Source organism: Heteronotia binoei, chromosome 4, assembly GCF_032191835.1.
Source record: "Heteronotia binoei isolate CCM8104 ecotype False Entrance Well chromosome 4, APGP_CSIRO_Hbin_v1, whole genome shotgun sequence".
NCBI lineage: Eukaryota > Metazoa > Chordata > Lepidosauria > Squamata > Gekkonidae > Heteronotia > Heteronotia binoei.
Window position 1 is genome coordinate 40,341,698 of NC_083226.1, and position 21,943 is coordinate 40,363,640.

The 21,943-nt window shown below is 41.7% G+C and overlaps 1 protein-coding gene across 1 annotated transcript in view; it reads right to left on the reverse strand.

Moving 5' to 3' along the window:
• The window catches only part of SVEP1 (sushi, von Willebrand factor type A, EGF and pentraxin domain containing 1), a 136,854-nt gene that overhangs the window by 66,673 nt on the left and 48,238 nt on the right, over positions 1-21,943 (reverse strand). Inside the window, exons 6-14 of the mRNA XM_060236533.1 lie at positions 12,251-12,430; positions 11,066-11,260; positions 10,078-10,196; positions 8,052-8,181; positions 5,432-5,539; positions 2,739-2,870; positions 2,191-2,385; positions 1,008-1,129; positions 150-258 (exon numbers count right to left, since the gene is read on the reverse strand). Of these exons, the coding sequence (XP_060092516.1) occupies positions 150-258; positions 1,008-1,129; positions 2,191-2,385; positions 2,739-2,870; positions 5,432-5,539; positions 8,052-8,181; positions 10,078-10,196; positions 11,066-11,260; positions 12,251-12,430 (1,290 nt within the window). The remainder of the gene's footprint in view (positions 1-149; positions 259-1,007; positions 1,130-2,190; positions 2,386-2,738; positions 2,871-5,431; positions 5,540-8,051; positions 8,182-10,077; positions 10,197-11,065; positions 11,261-12,250; positions 12,431-21,943) is intronic.

Below are 21,943 nucleotides of genomic sequence, written 5' to 3' on the forward strand. Positions count from 1 at the left end.
TTTGTTCAGTCTGGCAAAATGAACCAACGGTCTGACTCAATATAAGACAGCTTCATACATTCAGGGATGTCGCTGGGACAGCATGTAAGAGCCACGGCTGTACACTTATGACATGTTTGAGCTGATGAGCAACAAGATATTTAATTTACCAATAGCAAAGCCATTTTCATAGTCATAATTATATTCCAGGCAGTGTTTCTTTGGCAAATCCTCCAGCCTGCAGTCAATGTCATCAACATCATTGCAAAATGTTGGAACCTACAAAGTAAAAAATAAAGTAGCAAAACAAACATGAAGTCATACGGTTATCACATTAACCTCCAAACTCCTTTAGACAGACAGAAGCAGAAAGCGCTGGCAAGTTGTAGCTGACTTATGGCAACCCTTCAGGGTTTTCAAGGCAAGAGATGTTCAGAGGTAGTTTCCACTTGCCTGCCTCTATGAACATATGCCCAAATTTTGGGTTACCATATTTTGAAAAGCAAAAAAGAGGCCATATTTTCCCACTGACTACTTCAACCAACTATGATAAATCTCATTTTAAATGCCCCTCCTATTTAAGCTACGGCAACTGCTACTTAGGAACTTCCCTAACCTTCCAGCCAAAAAGAGAACATTTTCATCAGTTTTTGAAAAGAGCCCAAAAGAGGATGGACACACTAAGAAGAGGACATCTGGTAACCTTACCCAAACTAATTAAAATTTCCCTAACTTTATCGTATTTAATTTTCTACTTCAAATCAGAAATAAATCCAGTCTGCTAGCCAACAGCCTTCATAACACAAGGAGTAAACAGACTTGATTAAAATATATCTTTACCCATACAATATAAACTCTTAACAAAAATTAAACAAATGTCTATATTTGAACTATCAAAGAGTAACTGTACATCTGAAAATGAAAAATTCTTTTTCAAGAGGGCACAATGTGTAGTTTAACATTTCGGAAAGAAGCAGCTCAGTTTTAACAAATGATGATTTTTAAAAAAGAAAGTATTACTAACCCACCATTTTACCAAGCGCACTCTGAAATGCATCCACAAAATTATTAAGAAGGTTGTTGTCATCACACCGTGTTGCTTTGTACAGCATCTCAAAGGATTTGAAACCATGATTTGCAAAACGATTCACTGGAAAACATTGGGGAAACATTACAACAGAACTGCTGTAGAAGAGTATGTTAGTTTGGTTTATACTCATTTGGTTTATACTCATTTATGTTACGTTAGTAATTTACATTAAAATTAAGATAGCCAAGAGCCATTTGTATGAGCACAAGAGCTGTAATCAGCTAAAGCATATTTCCCTAGGTTTATTAAGCTAGTTAAGGCCTGTAATGGCTGAGGAATCCCAGGTTAACTTAGATTCCTGAATGAAGCCTAGTTTGAGTAATAATAAACCTATAGGGATTAGACAGATTCATAGATGATACGTCCATCAATGGCTACTATCCATGGTAAGCAAAGGAAACATGGTAAGCAAAACAACATTCAGGGCCAGGAGACTTCTAAAGTCTTGTTGCCTGGAGTCGCCACCTGGCCTCTATTCTGTTTGTTAGCCCTCCTGGACAACTGACTACTATGTGAAACAGGATGCTGGACTAAATGGAACAACAATCTGATCCAGTCAGACTCTTCTTATGTTTTTAATGGCTGATGGTACAAGTAGTACAATAACATAAGATCTGAAATCACAATGATAATTACCTCTTTAGAGGCACACAAGGGAGGAAGGGTGCATGGGACACAGGCTATATTATGTTACTGCTCATGTTGTTTATATGTGGAGGTACTTGTATCTAGCCATAAGCCTTTCTAATCCAGTGACTGTTTCAGTCACTACACATCTACCTAAGAAAAGACCTGGAGGAGTTTGCCTGGTCTATATGGCTCACTGTTTCATGAGATGGCAGCATAAGGCATCTTTTACAGGGGTCAATTTAAAAAGGAGGTCTGTGTAAAACTAGGTAACTGCACAATTGTATAACCCTAAATAATCTGCATTTCTCTCCCCCCTCCCCAAATTATCTAGATTTTAGGGTGGCTACAATTAGAATGGACTATGATTTACATTTTTACTTCAAAAGAACAAAAGTTATTACTATAAAGTTAAATTGTTGGATTACACCTATTGCTGAGTAGAAAAAGAACATACTCGATATTTGAAAAACAAGGTAATTAATAAACCTTACAAGAACAGTCAGGCCACTCAGTTGAATATGGCGGAATCCAAAGGCCATCCGTATAGGCACAATAATAGTTTTCCTCTGACCCTGCAGTGAAGTCATAACCATCCATGCAACGCAATGTGCAGTTAACACCTCTCTCGTCTTCTCTGCATATAAAATCACCATTCACTGGGGTAAAGGGAATTTCACAAGGGGAACCTGAGAAAGGGGAAAAAATATTGGAGTGAGATATGGATACAGCATCAGAATAAGTAAGGCAAAGATTTAGTAAAATATCCTACCTCCAAGAATGTTAGTTATTGGCCTAATCTCTTCCATTCAGGTTAGAAAAAAGGAGCGGCTGGAGGGGAGGGGGGGTCAAATATTTACACACACATACACACTAAGTCACCTGTTCATATTTTATGTGCATGTAGAATGATCAGAAATGGTCCTCAGACTTGCAGAAATGGTCCTCAGGGTTTTTTCTTCCATAGAAGGTAACAGCCAACTCTCTGTTACCTTTTAATACTCAACGCACACAAATAAATATAAGCAACAGCCAAACAAACCTCTGATGACTACGTGGATCTCACATGTTCTATTATTGCCTGAGGAATCTGTGGCAGTATACTGAACCACCGTCTCTCCTTTGGGAAAGAGGTCTCCAGGTGAGTGACTTTTAGTTATCATAAAGACAACTCCTAGAAAAATCCAAAAACAAAATCAATAAGGCAAAAAGCATTTATATTGGTCTGTAAATCTTGCATCCCTATCAGGATACAAGCACAAGACCAAAATCATTGTTCTGCGTTTCACAAACTGATAGACTCTGATCTGACAATACATAAGCGGAAGCAGAAGCACATTAACTGCAGCTCTGCTTGCAGAGGATCTTCTGCAACACCTGGTGCTTTCCATACTATACTTTATAGTGCCCAGAAACAGCTGGTACAATATCTTATGCAAGTGGAAAAACAGATTGGGATATGCTAGGTTTAACTTAGCATATGGGACCAGAGAAAGTTTTTTTTCACACTTCTACTTGTACAATGATAGGAAGGACGGTGGTATGGTATAGCCCAGTCTTGTCAGATCTTGGAAACTAAGCAGGGTCACTACTTGGAAGGGAGAACTCCAAGGAAGGCTCTGCAGAGGAAGGCAGCGGCAAACTATCTTTACGTCTTACACACACACACTTGTACAAGGACCTATATCATGTATGAGGGCCAGATTTCTCATAAATGGGCCATGTGTGTCATTAAATGTAATGCCAGGTAGTGAAGATATTCCATTTGGAGTCCCATATTAGAAGGAGAGATATTAAAACTAATATTTTTCTGCAAAATTGTCCTTGAGTTTGTAGAACTCAACCTGTGGTTGGTCCCAAACCATCCCTCCACCCTTAAAAGATGTCTGCTTAAAATGAAAGATGAGATTTGACAATGCAATTTTTAAAATAAAACATCAAGAAGCACAAGGATCACAGAGGAAACAAAAAATATAACCCAAAAATATAAATGCTCTGAGCCTAGGACCAGGGGGAAATATAAAATGGTGGAGTATTGCAAACTTCTTCCCCACTTTACTCAGAGTGAGAGTGGCTTTCCCTGATCTCAAGGTTTTTTACAGGGTGGTTTGAAATAGTAATTTTGGTTGTCCTCTTCAGCACTTGTCCCGCTATTCCATTGGAGCACCGCATTAGGAGTGGGTATGTTAAAACTAGCATTTCACTGCAAAAATTGGAGTTCCTTGAATTTGTAGAATTCTGTATTTTAACTGTGATTGATACCAAAACTCCCTCTCCTCTTAAAAGATGCCTGCCTAAAATGGAAAGGTGTGGTAGGTAAAGTGGGATTTGGCAATGCAATTTTAAAAATAAAACAAGAAGCACAAGGATCACAACAGAAGGCTGCCCTGGGGCCCCTGCCTGTGAGGAGAAGGGTGGAGGCTGGGAGGCAGAGAGAAACACACTCAAAGGCTGAGCAAGCTGGGAAGATCAACAGCCCCACCCTCTACTCCCTGCACCCGGAGGCAGCCCTGCCTGTACTCCCTGCACTAAGCAGCAGCTTGAGCTCAGAAGGGTGAGTACAGGCAGGGGGGACATGGAGGGGGGGGAGAGATGGGAGCCCACCTTGCAGTCCAGATTAAAAGCCCTGGGCAGGCTGATTCTGGCCCACAGGCCACGGGCTTGACACCCCTGATCTAAGCAATACTCTGGTTTCATTCAGTTCCCAAAGAAATCTGTGATCTATTCAACAGTTGTCTGGAGTAAGCTCTCTATGAGATCAAGCCTCGATGGGGTATGTTCCGTCTTTCAATTGCCTTTTCATTCACAACAACAGTGTGGAGGATGAAGTGACTTGGAAACAAATTACATGTAAAAGCAAGAGATATGTAAACAACATTAGCAGCAGGCTATAAAAACACCAGTTTGAATCAGTGCTCTGTTGGGCTACCAAGCCCCTGGTCAGAGGGAGGGATTCCCTGCCCTGAGTTCCTGTTGCGCAGCCACTCCACCAAGTGGCAATGCCCCCACAGACAACGCCCCCACTCTCAACCCTCCCACCAGCAGAAAGGCTACTCAGCCTGGCAACCATAGTGCTTTGTGTGCCTTCAGTGACAGAGGCGAGAGTGATAAAAGGTACCTCCCATACTGTGGACCTCCCTACTCTATGAACCTTGCCCTGCCTGCTCAGAACTGTACAGTTAGTCTTCTGGAAGCTGGTCAAGCGTTTTCTGTTCCAGAAGCTTTTGATGATTTGCTCACTCTATTCTAAAGTCTTTGTGTGTGTGTGTGTTGATGCAAATTTTATGGTTTGGGTGACTGCTGTTTTATCAATTGTATTTTTATGTCAGCTGCTGTTTTAGAAATGGGGGGGGGGTTTGCTATTACTGTTTTCAATTAATTTTTAAAAATGGTTTTAACCTCTAATTGTTTTTTTTTTCCTTGTCATAAGCCATTGTCAGTGTGGTCTGAATAACTGAAATGCAGGGCATAATTTTTCTAACTATAAGCCCTGCTATCTAATCATAATATCTTGATGTTTCTCTTCTAATTCTTATTTCTAAGTGCAACAGGTATAGGCCAAAGGGCGGCATTTATTCCACGTCAATTACTATGTAGTAAAATTGTGTTCTAGCTTTCTTAATGTTTATATTTCCTCAAGAAATGCCCTATGCTTCAACTCAGTTCTTCAAAACATAACCAAAAGTCTAAATATTCACTTTATGTGGGAACCTTTTTGCTCTTCAAGTAACTCACCTGAATTATCAGAAAACTGTGGCTCATCCCATGTAACTCTGTACTCCTTCTCAGCTACCTGAATTGGAGGCGGAGATCTGCATTTATCAATTACTGGGGGTTCCAGGTCTAGAGGATTTGAAGAACAAGAGGAAATTTCATCATAAGCCAGCAGCAAATTTAAACAGGGATATCAAGTCAAACTTGGGGATGTTGGGAAAAGTTTAAGATAAAACTCCTTGTGGACTTGAGAACTGCAAGAAAAGGAAATGCCAAAAATTTCATGCCTGTAAAGACAGCATGGATACTTATGCATAATTGTTTAAGAATCTAATAAATGCAAAATTCAACTTCAACTAAAGCAGACATTTAGCCATCTCTCCCCCCTCGCCCCACCAAACTGCCAGACACGATGCAGACCCCAGCAGGAAGACTTAAGAATATGTGCATGGGCAGAAGCTCCTCCAAGTTAATGGAGAAAGGTGCAAGATCACCGATAGGAGTTTATAATCTTAGTCATATGTGTTCAATAAAAGCATGAACTTGACAAGTATCAGAGAAGGGCTGGAATACTGGGCCAGGAGCTGGAACACAGCTAGAATCTTCCCCATTTATAACATCTGGGCCTCAACATACTCCAGAAACCACATCTCCTTCCATGTCTCACATGTTCTTGCAGGGCTTATCCACACAACCCTGCAAATCAAGCCCCAGTTTTCCCTTGTGGCACTATATCCAGTACCCACATAATGCAGGAGGAGAAGATGATCTTGTTATTAGTGGCACATTGCACTACTGTGATCTCCTTTTAGAAGGGGGGGGGGGTCACATTGCATCAAAAACAAAAGTCTCATGACACCTTAAACACAAATTCATTTGTTCGTCTTTTAAGTTGTCACAATACTTATTAAAAAGGAGGCTAGATACAAAAGCCCAGTGGGACACAGAGTGCTCCCCCCCTTTTAAAAAAATCTCATTTTAATCAAAAGCTTCCCTTCACACATTAATCTTGCTTCAGACCACAGGTCCCTTTAGACTAGTACTATCCACTCTCACTAGCAGTAATAACAATAATACTTTTTATTTATATCCCGCCCTCACCGCTGAAGCAGGCTCAGGGCGGCTCACAACATTTTAGTTCAATACAGTACGATACAATACAATACAATAAAATCACATGATTCAATAAATACTACATTATAAAACCAGTAGCTCTCCAAAGTCTTAGATAGGTATGTCTGCCAACCTTGCTGTCCTAAATTCTATCACTGGAGGTGCCAAGGATTCAACCTGGAACATTTATAACATATAAAGTATATTTTCTACCACTGTGAGATGGATTTTTACTGCTTTGGTCCAGCAGAGTAAACAGAATTCTCATTTGGTAAAGATGGGGTAGAAGGCAGAAGATGAGACCAGAGAGGAACAGAATGGAGGAAAGCATAATTTAATCTTTCATTGTGGCCAGTTGGTCATTTTTAAAGAAACGAACGAACTACAGGACATTCTCTGAGTTTTAGCCTGGCTGCTCTACTCAGGGACAGCCCAAGGGCACGTGGTGCCCCAGGCAGGCTCGCTGTCTGCCGCTCCCCACCCCTCGTGGCCCTAGGCATGCGTGCGTGTGCACACACACCCCAAGTTGGGCTGCCACCACCGTCCCTACCTTCCCTTCTGTGGCACCGCACTCTGAGGCCTGCCCCCAGTGCACTCAGAGGAGCGCCGCTAGAATCTCCCCTACACTTTTAGACATGTTCCAGGCATCTCCGTGCTCTCTCTTGAGTGAGCGCTTGATGAAGCTTCACACTCCTTCACTTCTGGTGGGGGAGCAAAGCCTCATTGAGCACTCTCTCAAGAGAGAGTGCAGAGATGCCTGGGCCACATCTAAAAGGGTAGGGGCGATTCTAGCAGCGCTCCTCTGAGTGCACTGTGGGGGGGGGGGGTTGTGTGGCAGCAGTGGCTGAGCGTGGTGCTGCAGAAGGTTAGGGGTGAGGGTAGTGGGGTGGCGATGGCAGTGTGGAGGGGAAGGCAAGCTAGGCATTTGTCTTGGGTGCGGGAAGAGCCAATTAGCATCCCCCTCCTGGCGCCTTCGGCAAATGCCTAGGGCATTTTCGCACTCACCTTAATCAGCAGCGAGGCCCCTCTTCACCGCGCAGGATCTGCGCGGATTCCGCACTAATTGCCGCGGAGCACCCAGAAGAGCCGGAAGGTCCCGCGGCTTTTGCGACGCAAATGGAAACTGGTTTTTGGCGGTTTCCGTTTGCGCCGCAAAAGCGCCGGGACTTTCCGGCTCTTCCGGGTGTTCCGCGGCAATTAGTGCGAAATCCGCGCAGATCCTGCGCGGTGAAGAGGGGGTCGCTGCTGATTAAGGTGAGTGTGAAAACGGCCCTTGTTAGTGTAGTGGGCGAGTTGACCCTGGTTTTACTACTGGGCCATCAATTTAAGACATTGCTGCACAGAGACAGACTGTCCAACAACTGTGAGACTGTTTCTTGTGGGACTCACCAAAGTACAAGTGCAAGAATTGTTTTAAGATTTGCAAAGCCTTTAAAAATTTTTATAGTGTCCTTTGGTCATCAAAACTGAGCTTCTAAAGGCCTTGTTGGAACAGCTATAACTTCTCTGTAGCTATCACTTTGCTCACCAATGACTCTGATGCTGAAAGTACAGCTTGCCTGGTTTCCAGATTTGTCTGTTGCTGTATACGTGATGCTGACTTCTCCAATTGGGAAAAGGTAAGGTGGTGTAAATGCTGGAGTAACCTGAATTGATACCTGAAACAAGAACAAGCTTTTCAGACACATATGGGCAGTAAATATTCAATTCAGGAGCAAGTTTGACAGTACTTGTTAGCACCTCATTGCCAGAAACCAACAATTCTGATAGCTAAAAGAAACAGCTAAAGAATTCAAAGCTAGACTGCACTCCTAAGTATTCATACTGTTTAGCTAAATTAACATGCACTATTTTAATGAAGAAGGCGGCCTTGTCCAGTGGAGTGGCTAAGTGAAGCAGTGTGCTTACATACGGCAGTAAAGCATGTAACATTTTAGACCCCTGAATGTTCACTTTGAGGTGCTATTGGTATACTGGCTAAGAATTCTAGGACTTTTCTTCACATAAAACTTGAGTTTAGTTTTGACTTCTTTTCTTTTCAATAGGAGCCTTAGCTTTTATTCTTCTGTAAATTTTGGTCTGTTACATTTACCAAACTAGAAATTGAGTTATAACCTCTTTCTATACAGCTACCTCAGACACTTTTCCCATTAGATCTTGCACATGGATAAAAAGGCAAGTCCACTGCTCTGCCCTATGCACCGCTGGCCCTTCTACTAGCTACATTAGGCATTTGCCTAGGGTGCTGGGCCTGGGGGTGCACCAAACTGGGTGCTTCCCCCCACCCCCAGTGCCCTAGGCAAATGCCCTGCCAAGTTGAGCAGTGGCCGGCTAGCTTCGCTTTGCCTCTCTTCTGATCAGAAGGGAGATGAAGCAAAGCCAGCTGGCCAGTCCACTGCACACCCGCTGGCTTCGCTCCGCTTCCCTTCCGATTGGAACGAAACCAGCAGTTGTGCACCGGCTGGCTGGGAGGTGAAACAAAGCTAGCTGGCCGGTGTGCAACTGCTTGCTCTGCTCCGCCTCCCTTCCAATCAGAAGGGAAGTGGAGCGAAGCCAGCAGTTGTGTACTGGTCTGCCAACTTCCTTCTCGGATGCTCTCCCAGCCCTACCTTGCTGTGCAGGTGATTGGGCGAGTCTGCCTAGGGTGTCACGTGCCCTAGGGCCAGCCCTGGCCCTATGTCATAAAGTCTGCATGGAACCCTTCTGTGCATGGAAAAAAATAATCCTGCACAGTCTTGAGCAGAATGCAGTTTTAGCATTACTTTTTTCAACGAAAGAAAAAAATATTTTCATGTGCTTTCATCTGTGCATTATTCTGCATAGCTTAATTAAAAACATTCATCGGAGCAGTTAAATGTATGATTTTGGAAGTGTCAATTAAAAATAACTGTAACAACAATCATGTTTAGTATTTATTTTATGTATTTATTTATTTTTAAAACCTGGATCTCGCACTCTTCACAAAAAGGATCCAAAGATGCTTATGCTTATCAGGGATGCTGTGGGAACTTCATAATAAAATATAATCAACATTCACATCTTGTTCTCAATGTTCATTTAGGGTCAACACCTAATATTACAGTGGCAGGAAGAGCGGAGGGGCTCAAGTGAGATAAGGAGCGCAGAGCTGGTGGCCAGGATGTACCTTCAGTACAAGGTGGGAACAGCCATATTTTGCACATGTATATTTTCACATGGTTTCTCTCATCACCTGTGTTGGGGGGTGGGGGAATCTGCATGGCTTGCCTATGTTCTAGTTTTGGCCATTTTGGCAGGCTGGCTAAATGTTCATTGGGTCTGGGTGATAAGCATGTTGTCATGGGCTGTGATACCATTTTTTAGGGATTAGTTTTTCAAAGAAGTATTTAAATTTTTCCCAAGGTTTGATGGTCCTGCCAACAATTTGCAAAGCAACTTCAGTCTGAACAGAGGAGTGACACAGACTCCCTGAAATGCAGTATTTTTTGTCAAAGAACTTTGTGTCAACTAATCATCATAGTAATTAATCTATCTAAAAACAGTTTGCATCAAATTAAAACATGAATTTTTCTTACCTCCTCTTCAGAATTGTCAATTGCAGATGGAACCTCCCAGCTAATATTTGCAGAATTCTGGTGTTCAAGAGTAGCAGTTTCAGTGTCATCAGGGCAATTAATCTTTGGTGCTTCAATGTCTGCACCATAAAACAAATGTAATAAGTCAGTTTGGGATGTATATTTACAAAGGTATCCCAATAAAATTCAATGGTCCTATTTCTTTTTAAAACAACAACATATTCTTTTCATTCAAATGGAACAGTGTCTTAACAATCCATAGCCCATACACTCTAACTCTAAACAAAGGTTTCTGACATTCCAAAATACATATTTTATATTAACAAAACAGCATAAAAATAACTCTTTGTTTCCTATGATTCATGAGATAATGAAAGAGATGCCTGTATATAATTTAATATTTTCCATTTGTATGTGTTCATGCGTAAAAATCTACTCAACTACTGCTAAGGAAAATCAGTCACTATTTCACAACACCAATTAAACTGAGCACAGCTACAGGAATCCACCATCTTAAATTCAATTTCTTTTATGTATTTAAAATATTTATATCCTTACTTGTCTTCTCAGATTAAGTGCAGCTAACAAAGCAATAAGGATACACGAACAGTCAATCAACAATATTTTAAAATTGCACAAGTTAAAAGCCACAGTCAAATCTCCCAAAACTGGTTATATCATATAAGCTGGTCTTTCTGCCACCAACAGAAATAATCGTAAGCAGGTCTACGTGGACACATGTCCCATTTTATTCAATGGGACTTACTCCCAAGAAAGTACTTTTGGGATTGCAGTCAATATTATTTAGTAAAGCAGCAGGGATAGCACTTTTGCTAGTTGTAACTTTCATCGTTTTTAGTTCTTTTCTTCTTAAATAACAAAGTAGGTTTGTTCTAGTTGCAACTTGTAATTTATTCCTTACCTATCAATCTCTCCCCATGGTTCTTCTACTTTTTGAAAAAGAGAAAATTATCATCAAAATCCATACCTTTACAGAAAGCCTTCTGCACATCTTCACTCCACTTGTTGCTTAAACATCTCAGTTCTTCTCTGACTCCAGCTAAAATGAATCCTTGGGGACAACTGAACCTACACATAGTTCCATATTTGGAAGGCCCAAGCCCACAAACATCTGGGTGAACAATCACATCTTTTGGTTTCTGGAATGCAGGGCACTGCAATTCTAGAAAAAGAGAATACATGTAACATAAATCCTATCCTAGGTTCAGTACAACAGGAAAGCCATGATGGTGAGTTGGGGGAAGGAAATTGGTCAAGGCCAGCAAAAGGGGCAGCCTTTCAGGAATGTAGAAAACCACTATGCACTGGTCTTTTAAAATATTGCTTCCGAGATCCTTAATTTTGATCCCTACAAAAATCTCAAGAACGGCTGGCAGTGCCTTTAAAAATCTGAAGGACTCATCTCCTGAAGGTTGAATGCAGCTACCCCTTTAAATCAGCCCACATCCTCTTATTATTCCTTACTCCCATCACTTAACAGCCCTGCTATAATGTTAGGGCTGCAAGCCTCCAGGAATGCAGCTCATCATGCACTCTCTTTTCCATCTTCCCACCTTCTAGGAAAGTGAAAGATTATACATCTCATAGGTCCTTCCAATTTGCAACATCAACATTTTGTGCTAAATGGACAATTGATGCATTTTCCACTTTCAATATGTGTGACTGGAAGCCCAGACCACTTCAGGGTACAAGCTTGTACATATGGAAGCTGGAGAAAATACATACGCTCCCCACAAAAAAATGGCAACTGCACGTATTGAGACAATTGTAGATAGCACAATTTCCCCTTTAGGCATTAAAACTGTAACAACTGTTAGGGCTGCTGTGAAGAAACCTGTGCATTGTTCACTTCTAATGAAGGCAATAAGCCTTATTCTTCACACATTTATGTAATTAAGCAGAGTTTTTTTTAAAGGACTGTGGGAGAAAACATAGGAAAGAAACACAGTAAGGCAAGAAATAACTACAACTGAAAGTTTGTTGAAACAAGTGTAGTTAATTGTATAACTGTACATATGTATTAAAATTTGACTTTCCTTTATATTTAGAAGATGTTTGTACTGACATTGCTAAAGTTTTGCAACTATCTCATTTAAGCAATACACTTTGATGATTATATGGCAATGGATAGTAATGTAACACAACTGCATACCTACACACTTTGGTTCCTTTCCATCCCACTGAGAGCTGCCTTGGCAGACGAGTTTGGCGTTTCCTTCCAGTTCATAGCCTTCATCACAGGTCACAAAACACACAGTCTTATATGAGGTCTCACTTATTGAGCAATTAATGTGCCCGTTTTGAGGGGTGTGGAGTTTTGGACATGTGCGAACTGTGAACGTTAAACAAACGTTAACACTTTTACTGATTTCCGCTGAATTCAACTCTGGTGCTTTTTGGTGCTCTTTACTTGTTCCCCAGTCCAAACATAATAAACAAACATGTAAAAAGCAAGACTTTCTAAAGTATGTTTAAATTTTGGCTGTGTGTGAGTAAAGCACCATCAAGTTGCAGCTAGCTTTCAGCACCCTGTCATTGCCTTCATCTACAGTGTCTTTCGTGGTGGACTCCCATCCAAGCACTGACTCTGATTAGCCTTTGAGATATGGTGAGACTGGGCTACACTAGACCAGGGTTTCCCAAACTTTTCTTTCCCATGGTCCAGTTATTTTTACACTTCTCCTTCGTGGCCCACTAAAATTTGGGGGTGGAGCCAGGAGACAGGAATTATGTCATTTCTTGTGGTGTCAAGGACCAAGTAATGTCACTTCCAGGGTACACTGAACCAAAACTCTACCTTTTCCTGTGATTTTGCTACCAGGGCACTCCCTCAAACCTGCCTCTTCTTTGGAAGTAAATTCATTTTCAGAAAAATCTCTCTGAAACTCATGCTGAGCCAAAATGGGGGTGGAAAGTGGGCGGTCTTCTCTTTTCACCCCCACATCTGCATGCACCTACCTGTTTGTGTATTCTTCTCCAGCTTGCAAGCACTGCTAATGCCCATGTTCAATTGCCTGCACCACCTAGACATACCTTCCTCAACAGCACTGGCCAGTGTATGCAGTTGGGAGTGCTGTTGCCATTGCCATCAGGAATGCCAGCATTGTGTACCACCCACACTGGGACCCGGCAGTTGCTCTACCTCAAAATATGCTGACACATTTAGTAGGCCCTTCCTTCAGCTGCTACTACTGGAACCCTGTCTCAAACTACAACCAAGCTTGCTTGGTTTCAAGAAAATCTTTTGACAGCAATTTTTCATACTTTTCTTTGGTTGAAACACTGGGAAATTGCTCTGAAAGGTAGCAGAGAATTGTACTGCAATTAATGAATTAATTTCAAGTTATATGAAGGTCATACAAGCTTTTCTGCAGTTATCCCAAAAGGATATTTATGAGGGGCCTGCAGCTTCTTACTGGCTGTGTTTCCCATGCCTTTAAAAGCAACCTGTTGTGCAGATACTTAGCCAGTGAACTACTTTCATCCTTTTAATACCTACAGGAGGAGTTTAATTTTGGTGTCAGACAGCTGTTAAAAGCAGGATCAGTAAAATGGTGCCAAGTTCATAGTTCCATCTCTTCCAGTACTGTTGAGATATACCGCAGTAATCTCCAATAATCTCTTTCTGCCCCACACCTCTTACTCTCACTCACTCACACAGAAATCTCATAGAAGGCCACCTGGCTACAACTGGGGGTACCAACTTTTCATTGGCAGAGCTCCTATGTCTGCAACAACATTATGATGAACAGAAAAGTTTCATCCAGCAAAAATGGAAGGAAAGAAAGAAAGAGAAAGGGAAAGAATGAAATGGAAGGAAAGGAAAAGAAAGACATAGATAGAAAGAACATAAACATAAGAGGAGCCAAATTGGATCAGGCCAGTGGACTATCCAGTCCAAAATCCTCTCATACAATGCCCGAAAAACACCAGAATGTCCACCAGTGGGGCCAAGGCACTAGAAGCTCTCCCACTGTTGCTTCCCCCCTCCCCAGCACCAAGAATACAGACAGAGCATCACTTGCAGGGAAAGAAAGAAAGAAGGGGGCAGCCAAAGAAAAAAAAGCCTTCCTCACCATCAGATGACCCCAGCCAGCAAAAATTCTGCCCAGGGGTCATTCTGTAAAAAAAACCAGCTACTGGAATGCTCACTCCTTGCCCCTCCCAGCTGAAAAAAACACACACACACACCCTTCTTTGCCGCCCAGGTCTCCCAGGGAAATCTCCCCAAAAGAACATACTGAAAGGCACATGAAAGCTCATACCTTGAAGAACACTTCATGGGTCTAAAGTGGCAATGGATGCCAGCTTTTCTCTCAAACACTGGGAGTGTTTGGCTGAGTAATAGGAAGCAGAGAGTGAGTATAAATGGGCAATCTTCGCAGTGGAGGACGGTAAGCAGTAGGTTGCCGCAGGGCTCGGTACTGGGTCCCATGCTCTTTAACTTGTTCATAAATGATTTAGAGTTGGGAGTGAGCAGTGAAGTGGCCAAGTTTGCAGATGACACTAAATTGTTCAGGGTGGTGAGAACCAGAGAGGATTGTGAGGAACTCCAAAGGGATCTGTTGAGGCTGGGTGAGTGGGCGTCAACGTGGCAGATGCAGTTCAATGTGGCCAAGTGCAAAGTAATGCACATTGGGGCCAAGAATCCCAGCTACCAATACAAGTTGATGGGGTGTGAACTGGCAGAGACTGACCAAGAGAGAGATCTTGGGGTCATGGTAGATAACTCACTGAAAATGTCAAGACAGTGTGCATTTGCAATAAAAAAGGCCAATGCCATGCTGGGAATTATTAGGAAGGGAATTGAAAACAAATCAGCCAGTATCATAATGCCCCTGTATAAATCGATGGTGCGGTCTCATTTGGAGTACTGTGTGCAGTTCTGGTCGCCGTACCTCAAAAAGGATATTATAGCATTGGAGAAAGTCCAGAGAAGGGCAACTAGAATGATTAAAGGGCTGGAGCACTTTTCCTATGAAGAAAGGTTGAAACGCTTGGGACTCTTTAGCTTGGAGAAACGTCGACTGCGGGGTGACATGATAGAGGTTTACAAGACAATGCATGGGATGGAGAAAGTAGAGAGAGAAGTACTTTTCTCCCTTTCTCACAATACAAGAACTCGTGGGCATTCGATGAAATTGCTGAGCAGACAGGTTAAAACGGATAAAAGGAAGTACTTCTTCACCCAAAGGGTGATTAACATGTGGAATTCACTGCCACAGGAGGTGGTGGCGGCCACAAGTATAGCCACCTTCAAGAAGGGTTTAGATAAAAATATGGAGCACAGGTCCATCAGTGGCTATTAGCCACAGTGTATGTGTGTATATAAAATTTTTTGCCACTGTGTGACACAGAGTGTTGGACTTGATGGGCCGTTGGCCTGATCCAACATGGCTTCTCTTATGTTCTTATGAGTGGGGGAGAAGGAAGGAGAGGCAGCCTAGCTTCTCTCTGCGCAACACAGAGATGGGGCGGGGCTAGCTTTGCTGGGGGCAGGGCTAGCTTTGGCTTTTCTTGTGACCCGGTAGTGAGGCTTCCATTGCCTGGTACCAAGTCACAACCCTGCAAATGGAAAAGACTGCACTAGACCATTCCACATCCCATTTTGACTACAGCATTTCATATATCTTAACACATTGGCACTTAAAATTTGGACCAGGACTCAAAAGTGGGACATGATTTGCTTGTAGGTGAGTCATGAGGCCAGGACAGAGGAAAAGTTGGGGAAAGAGGCTCTGTCTGGGAGGCTTGATGGCAAATTGGCATTTGCTTTCCAGTAATGCTAAAAATGGTGTTCAGTTATAAATAGCAAGAATATGCGCTTATTCAGTGTTAACTGATGTGAGAGTCCTGTGTTTTGTGCTGGGGTCGAGATAAATACTGTGGAGTTACTCTGCAAAGTTGATCCTAAAAAATACAATAAATTTAGAATAAAAAAAAAATCACAAGTTTAGAAATGGGCCCGACTTCAAAAGTTTGAAAACTACCATCTTAAGGGTCAGAAAAGGCACATTCAATTGTAGCTGAAAAATTGCTGTCTTAAATGGATTTCCAGGACTGTCCAAATCAGCAAATGGAACTTTAGATGGCATGAAGTTTACCCAACAAAATTGTGTTAGAATAACTCAATAGACAGTTTTTATAATGCTTGGGGAAGGACTTGACTGGACAAACACACACATACACACAGAATCCCCTGTCTTGCATAATCTAGCATGTAAACTTTAGGCCTTCTCAAATTTAAACCCTAGTTTTACATTGTCTCTTCCCAAGCTTTGAATGAAAAGTGAATTTAAACAAGAACCCCCCCCCCCCCAAAATGTTTCTCTTGGAATTCAGAATCAGGAGTATGTAGTTATCTTTCAAGTAAAACAATGACAATCCTATGTTGTTGAAGTGCTTATCTCTATCTGCCTAAGCTATTATTTGCCAGGGAATCTCAAACAGCCAAGCAGGACAAAAGTCCTACCTTCAGAATTCTTGTACAAGCATACCATCTTCCTTACAATACTTGTCATTAGACAAAATCCCACCCCTTTTCTTGCACTGTTCTTTTTGACCCCATTTCACTCTTAATTATCTGCCGTGCATTTTACATATTTCTGAAAATTACTATAACATTCAGAAATCCACTTTATATTCATTCTAGGGTACAAGAGTCCAGTAGGGTTGCCAACCTGCACGTAGGGCCTGGAGATCTAGAATTACAACTGATATGCAAATTACAGATATCAGTTCTCCTGTAGAAAATGGAAGCTTTGGAGGGTAGACTCTGTGGCATTATACCCTCCCCCATCCAAATTCCATCCTCCTCAATATCCACACCCAAATCTCCAGGAATTTCCGAAGCTGGAGTAGGTAACCCTATGTTTCATCCCAAATTTGATTTATGGCTTGGGTAAGGTGACTGGACAAGCCGCTATGAAGGACTATAGTAGACCTTTGTTCTAAAGCAAGGGAAGAGAACCTAAAAGCTATTTGCCTGTCTTGTTCCAGGTACAACCTCACAGACCACAATAAAAGGATCCTAAGAGGCAAAGAACATGCCATTTCTTAAATAAAACTCAAAGCTAAGAATGTTTGCTTTTTGTTAAATGTCACATTAATTGAGAAAACAACAACTATGCAATTGTAGTCATCTTGAGAAAGTGTAATTAAATTTAGTGTAATTAAGCGTAATTACGTTTAGTCAGTTATGCAAATATATAGTTTTTATCTCTTCACAGAAAACTGCAGGAGTAACAGTTTCCTTTAATACAGGGAGTATACTACATAAAGATTCACTAACAGAACTTTAAAGTGATTGAGCAAAAGAAAGAAAGAAACAGATAAATCAAAATATTCAACCCAAACATTCTCTTTAACATCTGCAGATTAGGAATGTCTCACTGTTAGTTCCAGAATGCTGACCTTATCCACTCCCCCACCATGCTCATCTGATTTTTTTTTAAAAACCCTAGGCAATTTACTAAACAGACTACATAAAGCATGCCTTTCTGGCACTGTTTTATACCATTTTTATTCTGGCTATGCTTACTTTGGCAGTCTTTCTTACTTCTGAGTTACATCTTCATAAGAAAGAGCGTTTGGAATACTTGCACTTGTATTTTAGCACTTCAGAGCCAGGACAAAACATCTATGATAGACTTAAGGGTAAAATGCTTTAGGGTAGGCCCCTACCCTAAAGCACTTATAATGCCTTTATAAAACCCTGGGGAATTATACCCAATATAAAAAGCAAACTTGTGCAAAACGTAACCAGTAAAAATGTTTGCCTCTTGCTTGGTCTGCAGCTGTAAAGTTGGGAATCTGTGGCTACACTGTCAATTGCGATTAAGACTGGGATAGATCCAACCATCCTCCAAAAAGCTTTCCTCCAACTCAAAAGGAAGAATTTCCTCCAAAAGAAGAACCACTGAAGTTGGAAGAAGGCTTAAGACTTGAGCCAAAAGGAAAGGTGGGGTATAACTATTTTAATAAATAAATAGTCACTCACTAAACCAAAGGGATCTCCTCACCAGCACCCAAGAACAACATTTAGATAAAGCGGCTTTCCTCCTCTTGCTTGTTTTTTCATATGGAGCATGCTTGATTGATAGTTCACCTGGAGATAATGGCGGCTTTGGAAAGTGGGCTCTATGTCATTAAACACTGAAGTTCCTCCTCTTCCTATACCCTCCCCTCCTTGGGCTCCACCCACAGAATCTCCAGATATACCCCCCCCCCCTCCAGCTCAGAGCTGGCAACCCTAAATGCAGCCCAAATTATACCTAAGAATTTATTTCCATTCTCAAAAAATGCAAAATTGTAATTCAGGACCACCATTCAGTTCTCTCTCTTTCTCCTCCCTATATATATATATGCACCCAAAGGGGTACATGCAACCCCAAGAACTGGGTGATTTAGTCAAGCAGGAATGAAGTCAGCAGAGATGGGAAACTAGATGCAAGCCCAATAGTACTTTAGAGACCAGCAAAATTTGGAGGGTATAAACTTTCAAGAATCAAAAAGCTTTGACTCTCAACAGCTTATACCCCAAAATCATGTTGGCCTCTAAGCTGCTACTGGACTAGGATCTTGCTGTTGTACTGCAACCCTCTGTTTTACATTGTACACAGCAACTCTCTGAAACAAGCAGAAAGGGAGTCTCTGTTTGCTGGAAAATGAGATAAGAATCTCTGGAATCTTATCACCTTGCAATTGAAAAATATTGGAACAATAGGTACCATAGAGTTTTCCCTCTCAAATTGCTAGAGCGTCTGGGAAAACCATAGTGTTTCTCCAGAAGCTCCTAGAGCAGCCATTACATGACATCGCCAGCGCAATGATGTAACTTGTGAGTGACATCATCGAGCCATACGCGCTCTGTGTGCATGAAAACAGTCCCCCACCAGAGGTTGTGTGGGACTTGGCAACCCTATTCCTGCAACAACCATTTACTCCTTCTGCCAATGGGTTGGGCTTTTAATTTTTAAAAAATCAGTACTAGAAAGTTGTTATATTGATATACTATTGTAACAACAGATGTAGCAGGCTCTCTGAATTCTCAGCCTTCATTTTTAAAAAGCTAAGTCTCTTGGGGACTTATGAGGAAAAAGAGATATCTTTGCAACTGAAGGAGCTAAAGAGTTCCTTAAAAAAACCCAATAAAGTAAAGCTGGGAATTCAGAGAACATGCTTCACCTGTTGTTACAACAATATATCACTATAACAATATTCAAGTGCCGAATTTTTAAAAGTTGCAAAAGCCCTGGTGGCCCAGGGTGGAGGGTAACGACTTCAGACGAATTGCAGCAGGGAAATTGGGGGATAAGGAGCCCTATGGCGCAGAATGGTAAAGCTGCAGTACTGCAGTCCAAGTTTTCTGCTCACGACCTAAGTTCGATCCTGGCAGAAGCTGGTTTCAGGTAGCCAGCTCAAGGTTGACACAGCCTTCCATCCTTCCGAGGTCAGTAAAATGAGTACCCAGCTTGCTGGGGGAAAAGTGTAGATGACTGGGGAAGGCAATGGCAAACCACCCCATAAAAAGTCTGCCGTGAAAACGTTGTGATGCGACGTCACCCCAGAGTTGGAAATGACTGGTGCTTGCACAGGGAACTACTTTTACCTTTTAAATGGGGGGATCCTGCCATGTGGAGACCTTTTGCTGCTTTGTTTTATCTGCAGCTCTAGCAACAGTGGGAATACCACAAAATCTGTGTGGAGGACACTAATGGCAACCTTGCCCACTTCCCTTATTCATAGACAAGATTTTCCCTCCCTTTTTCTCTCCTTTTCTGAAAGAGCGGGCCTATTAATCAATTTTCTTCTTTTCTGAAGAACTATGGTGTGCTACCCTGTCACAGTATGAAATTTTGCTGCTGGCTCAGTCCTGGAACCTGAGGGAATTGCTGAGATCTCACTTTAACTTAAACCATTGAAATGCCACTCAAGGCTTTTTACTATTCAAAAATAAGAAACTGTTTTATTCAACATAGAGGGAAAAGATCAGGTGAAATCAGGGGTAAAATTTCCGAGGTAAATCAATCAAAAGACTACTATTGATTTGTTTCAAGCAACTTAAAGTTTCTTAAGCTTTTCACAGTGACTTAGAATCTTTAAAATTAGAGGCCTTTGATTCAGAGTTTCCCAAACACTCCAGTATACTTTCTTGAGTGTATTTGGCTTTTTTTTGGTTTCCAGGAAGCACAGATACTGTGTCCAGCACCCAGACTCTTTTTACTAAACCCACCAGTGCTCTTCTTGAGTTTTAACTGACTCTCCAGGATTTAAAAGGCAGTTTCTAAACATACCAGACCAGGGATCTCTCTAATCTTCAGAGCTATCTCCCTTTTTTAACTGGGTAGGAAAATTCTTCTCTTACTAGAAGATCTATCCCCTTTTCTGGCTTGAATGGGAGTCTTCACCTAATTATCCTCTCCTCCTTCCAACCTTCTCAGTATTCTGTATTAAACTGCTCTTAGTCAGGGCTAGATGCAAATTCATCAGTTCTAGACTCTTCTCCACCAGGGCTGAATTCAGACTGCCTTCTCCTCAGCTGTCAGCTCTCAAGTCTTTCTCTGCTCAAGTGATACAAACCAATCAGATCTCTTGGAACAGCCTGTCACCTAAGCTCTTTGGCTCTGTGAGGCTTTAACCCTCCACAGTCCTTTGCATATTTACACAGCACTTCTGAGCTTTTAAAGTGCAGTCTGTCACAATACCCAAACAAAGTCTGAATCCTTCTTCAGCCTATGCAACCTTCATCAGTCTTTGCAGCCTTCCTCAAGTCTGAGTGGCTCTTTTTTTCTTTTGCACTGCTTCCAGTTTTTTCTTGTCTTTATTGGTTCTAACCAGATGACCTGCAATTTGTCCCACACTAGAGTTAAATTTGATGGGGGCTTTAAACACAGAAGTATTTAGTTTTTAACTTTCAGTCTAATAAAAAGCTTCTGATTAATTCAAAAGCTTGCACACACCCTTGTTTTATACGTCTGACTTGCCAACCCTTCCCCTCACTTCAGATATACAAGTGCTGGCTGAGGTTCAACAATAGTGGGGAGAGACAGCCCTACATGCTCAGAGGTACTCTTCTAATAAAAAGGATTGTAGTTTTGTCTTGCATTACTGCATGTGTGTGTGTGGTGCAATGTTGCACAGGGTATAAAATAGTCAAGTGGATTTTTTAGTTGATGGTAGTTATGAATGTGCCCTGACCTGACAGCCCAGGATAGCCTGATCTTGGAAGTTATGCAGGATCAGCCCTGGTTAGTATTTGGACAGGAAACCACCAAGGAAGTCCAGGATGCCACACAGACACGGCCAATGGTAAACCATCTCTGACTATCTCTGGCTTTGAAAACCCTGCAGGGTTGCTGTAAATCAGCTGAGACTTGACAGCACTTTCCACCAACAGTTATGAATGTGGCTGAGAGCCACAGGGTGAATACCACAGGGATCATACATCTCTACACATCACTTATCACATTAGTGACATATTTTGGCTAAGCAGAGAAAGAACAGCAAAACATGAACATTTCATGTCACAACTGAAAGCATTTTGAAGGCATTAAAAACTTTCTGCCTTGCTTTTAAAAGGTATGTGGATAAAGAGCTGGAGTGGGAGTAATGTGATGGCCCATAAAACTGTTCCTTTGATCTCCCTCCTTATATACGTATGGTAAACAGGACCTTGAAAATATACTACAGTTTAGGGTAGCTTTACTACGAAACCGTACTTTGGCAGAAAACAGAAAAGAAACAAAACAAAACAGATGCCTTTTTCAACTCGTCAAAGGAAACTAATGGAATATGAAGACACCAGCCTAAGTCAGTGACCTAGTGCCATTTGTCGTTTTAAATA